The sequence below is a fragment of the Mesitornis unicolor genome, unplaced genomic scaffold (assembly GCF_000695765.1).
Source record: "Mesitornis unicolor isolate BGI_N332 unplaced genomic scaffold, ASM69576v1 scaffold37882, whole genome shotgun sequence".
Lineage (NCBI taxonomy): Eukaryota > Metazoa > Chordata > Aves > Mesitornithiformes > Mesitornithidae > Mesitornis > Mesitornis unicolor.
In genome coordinates this window covers 3,610-7,818 of record NW_010167780.1, presented here as the reverse complement: position 1 = coordinate 7,818, position 4,209 = coordinate 3,610, and the positions used below count along the sequence as shown (strand labels likewise).

At 40.1% G+C, this 4,209-nt stretch overlaps 1 protein-coding gene across 1 annotated transcript; it reads right to left on the bottom strand.

The window, feature by feature from the left end:
* Positions 1-1,987: 1,987 nt before the first annotated feature.
* BCL10 (B-cell CLL/lymphoma 10) lies at positions 1,988-3,833 on the bottom strand. Its single transcript, XM_010178810.1, has 2 exons — positions 3,549-3,833; positions 1,988-2,563 (listed from the first exon to the last, which is right to left on the bottom strand). Exons 1-2 carry the CDS (start codon positions 3,823-3,825, stop codon positions 2,196-2,198), a joined length of 645 nt encoding a protein of 214 aa, XP_010177112.1. The 5' UTR covers positions 3,826-3,833; the 3' UTR covers positions 1,988-2,195.
* Positions 3,834-4,209: the final 376 nt, after the last annotated feature.

The window sequence follows — 4,209 nt, the reverse complement described above, 5'->3', positions numbered from 1 at the left end:
TCCCTACACACAGCTCTTGAATGCAGTCCCGCAGGCACAGTGTTTCACACAAAGTCAGTCTTTCCACCAAAGACAAACCTCTCTCACTGTGGATGAGAACAAAAGCCTCCCGCACACACAAACCCACAACCACACATCCAGAGAGCGGCACGAACTGCTCTTACAGCCTATACGGTTTATATGAGAGAGGCAGACAGGAAAACAGGCAATTATACAAAAGAATTTATTCCAAAAGTTGCAATAAAAATGTTTCAAATTTTTAAAAAATGCACGTTATGAACATTTGGCAAGATAATACATTCAAAGTCTCAGGTTAGCGGGCTCCACGGCGGCAGGTTGGCTGCTCGCGGGCTGTGGGACAGGCAGCGCAACCCCCCGTTCAGATTCACAGCTGCAGGGCTGCCTTCACCCTCAGCTGATGCTCTTCTCCCATTTAGGACAAGCTTGCTCACTCTCCTCCACTTACAAGAATCCAAGAAGGGACCCAAACCTAAGCACAGCTCTTAGTGACTGCAGTGGGCATTCAGACAAATCAATTTTTAGGCATCCAGAGTATGTGCAACTACAGTTTAAGTTAATGGAAGAGAAGTATTTAAGCCTACCCTTAATGTCATGTTAGAGAGGAAAATTTTGCTGGCTTATTTAGGCACTTAACTTCCAGAGCACCTTCTGAACCAAGCGGTTTTGCTGAAAAGCATTTTCACCATCCTGACAGTCTGTGACCTTAGGTGTATGTAAGAAAAACAAAAGGATTTTAATAAACAGAAGCCCACATCTTTATCAAATGTGAGCTACTCATACACTAAGTACGGAGTGTAGTTGAACACTGAAGTTTCTTTTAACCTACTTCCAAAACCAGAATAAACATGAAAAGAAATTTAGAGACTATTCTGAGGTCCTGCATATGGTCTGTCTCCACAAAAGGAGACCACAGTTTAGGAATGTTACCTGTGCTGGAATTTGAATGGAAAGACATGGCTATAGCACTGTACAAAAGCCAAAATAATTTAAGCCTTAAATACAAACTTACCCTTTGATATACTGAAAATATCTCGTCCCTTTAAAGTGTAGTACTGCAGAACACAACCGTAGACATTTCTGAGTAAGTTTGTCTTTGCCTGGTAATTTTAAAGTGATTATAAGCCAACTTCATAAAACATAGATTACAACTCAAGAGTAGAGTATGAGAGGAATACAGTTACACTGTGTCAAGAAATGAGAACCTTCCCATGCTGAAACAGTTTAAAATGTATTTGACTACATGTGAAATGTAAACCTGTCCATGCTCTGAGGAGTCGGTATCTGAAGTGCAACGTGTCCCGGAGTCCTCCAGGGACGGACACGTTCTTGCTACAGGACTCCTCTACTTGCCTGCCGAGACAAAACACACAAGCTTTGCTCCTTAAGAGCAGTGACATCTTACAGCTCCCGTGATGTCGTTACAGCAGTTTACATTCCTTTTCCAGTACTAATGAGAGTTTATATTTAAAGTGCATCTCAAATCAGCGATCTCTAACGAATATACAAGAATAATATGCTAAGACCTGTGGAAATGTATTTGCCCACTCAAATCACCATGACACCCATTACCAGTAGGACCAAGGACAATTAAGAGACTTCTTGCAAACAGGCATGACTACAGATTTGGTTGGTTTTGGTTTTGGGCAAATGGAGCTGCACGCACGTACACAGAGGGCAGAATTTATCCTACAGAGAAATATCTGATTTTGTGAGTTTAATTTTTTTGGGAAGTAACCTTAAGTTTTCAGTTCAGAAAATTATTTTTCAATACTCAATGCTTTTCCTAAGCATCTTTCCAAATTCATCCATTCCAGAAACATGAAGAAAAGCAGATTTGTTGGTTTCTGCGGGAAGAGAGAAACGCCCACTTGTTCTATAACTGCAGCTTAAATATCTGCAACTACACGTGAAATCTTAAATACACTGGTTTTTAAAAAAACAACCCTTTGCTGGTATAACACCATGATCTTTTGAAAAAAGGTTCCTAAAGAATGTAAAATCAAACAGCTCCAGAGTCACCCAAGTACAAAAATAAAATACTCCTTAGAAACAGTAAATAGCATGGATTGTTTCCTCTGATTTTGCTCGTTAACAGTTTGAAAACATTTTTTAACCTTTGTAAGACATGACAAAGTTTTGGTACCGTCTGGATGAACAGACGAAAGTCACTGTGTTCACTGTGGCTGAAGAGAACGGGATCTTAAAGGCAAAAAGCAATTGTCACTTGAACTAGTGCACGGCTCCTGCTGCTCCGACTGCAGCTCTGGGGGGAGCGGCGGTGCACCGGGGTCTCCAGGCCCTGGAAGGGTGGCTGAGAAAACAGCAGACTCTGCATTTCCCATCTCTGCAATTGGTAAATTCATCGAATGAAGAGAGACAGCAGACACAAACGCGGCAGTGCTATAATCTTCTTCTGGATGATGTATCGGGGTAGATTCTTTGTCTTTCGTTTTATCAAAGAAATTGGAATCGTTTGAATTTGATCTAGAAAGATCATTTGTTCCTCCATACAGTGAGGTCATACAGGTGCTGCAGCTCAGACCTAAGACAAAAAAACCCAAGAGACTTAATTACAATACGGTGCACTCTTTACACTGTGCTCTAACTTAGTATCAGGAAGACTGTCAAAGATCAACTGCCTCTGTTTTTACCAGGCTAACCTCCTCATCTCACCCGTGACATTCCAACATTCACGACAAATTCAAAAACACGTGCAGGTTATCTAGGCTGACCTGAATGATTCCTCTGCATCTTCAAACTTGACGAAGCTTCAGCTACATGTTTCTACTCTAAAGTGGACTGCATTTGAAGGCTGTTTTGCCTGAAGCCAGAGAAAACTTCAGGCCTTTCAGCTCTAGGGTTAAAATCTACTTCTTCTTCCTTCTTTTTTTCTCCTTTGATGGGTGTGGAAGGGGAAGTAAGGTTTTTGGTTTAGGAGGCTTATACTTTCTTTATCAGCCTTAAAATATGAGTACATACAGTCACTACAAGCTTTCTGTGTCAACAAAACCTCTCTGCCTGTATGAAACAACACATGGATACATTTACAGTGTAAAGTTCTGGCACTGAAGGCACACAGAAGAATTCCTCTCAGGTTGCATTTGCTGGCTTATCTTCTGCTGCGGTGCAAAGTTTAACAAAACCAGAGCATCCTGCCACTGCAGTAAATAGCTTCAAGAGAAACGCAAGATGGGAGATAACCACCAACTTCGAGGTCTGAATGAGAACCTCACAGAAAGCAAAACTGAACTGTGAAGACAGACTTATCCACCATAGCAACACACAACAGGGGTTTTGCAGTGTGTTATTTATTATGTGTTCAGACAGTAAAAAGGCAAAGCCAGGATATATGCGCTAGGTTCTTAAACCCAAACTGGTGATAATTCCAAAGTGTTGTCCCAAACAGTAGAGGAAGAAAAAAACAGTCTGTACTAAGAAATATGATTTAAAGAATTCTTGGAGTTTCATTCTGCAGACCCTCAAAAATAAAACTTATGTCTTACAAAATGTTACTATAAACTTCTCACCTTTGAGAGCTTCAAGTTTTTCATTTTTGACTTTCAACACCACGTCAGTTATCTTTTGTAACAGGAAGTTTTGTGTTCTTTCTCGTCTGATAGATTCAATCAAAGTGTCTAGTCCCTTTGGGTTCTCTGCTAAGTAGTCCAGTAACTTCCCAGTTTTTTTCCTACTGGAAGATCGAGAAGAAATTTCTTCTGTGTCCTCTCTAGTGAGTATTTTCTTTGAACGCAGGTAATCAAAGTGTCTCTCGGCTATGATTTTATCACACAGGTAAGGACGCATCCTCTCTAAAGCCTGGAAAACAAAACACACTGGTATTAGACAATTTTTCAGTTTATTTGTATTTGAAACCTGTATGATTTCAATACATGTTAATGGAACAATTTTTAAAGTTGCCATCATGTTACCTAGCAGAGATCTGTAAAAGAGGTATTACTTGTTTAAAAACGTTATCTAATTTACTTATCCCTTTCACTAGTTCTCTCTGAGTAAACTCAGGAGTTTTAATTCATGTTAAGTAATAAGGTGAATACTTACTGAAAATGTTAGTTACATCAAGTCAGAACGTTCACCAAGTAAAAATGAAAAGAAATTATACCAACAACACACAGCAGCACCTACTCAGACACACTCATTCTCATCGACTACGCAACTGCCACATTTCCA

Bases quoted from the DNA above. Each gene is read 5' to 3' on its own strand.
- BCL10 (XM_010178810.1), bottom strand. From the start codon at position 3,825: ATGCGTCCTTACCTGTGTGATAAAATCATAGCCGAGAGACACTTTGAT. The intron at 2,564-3,548 runs GTGAGAAGTTTA...TTTTTGTCTTAG, and splicing joins AAAACTTGAAGCTCTCAAAG to GTCTGAGCTGCAGCACCTGT.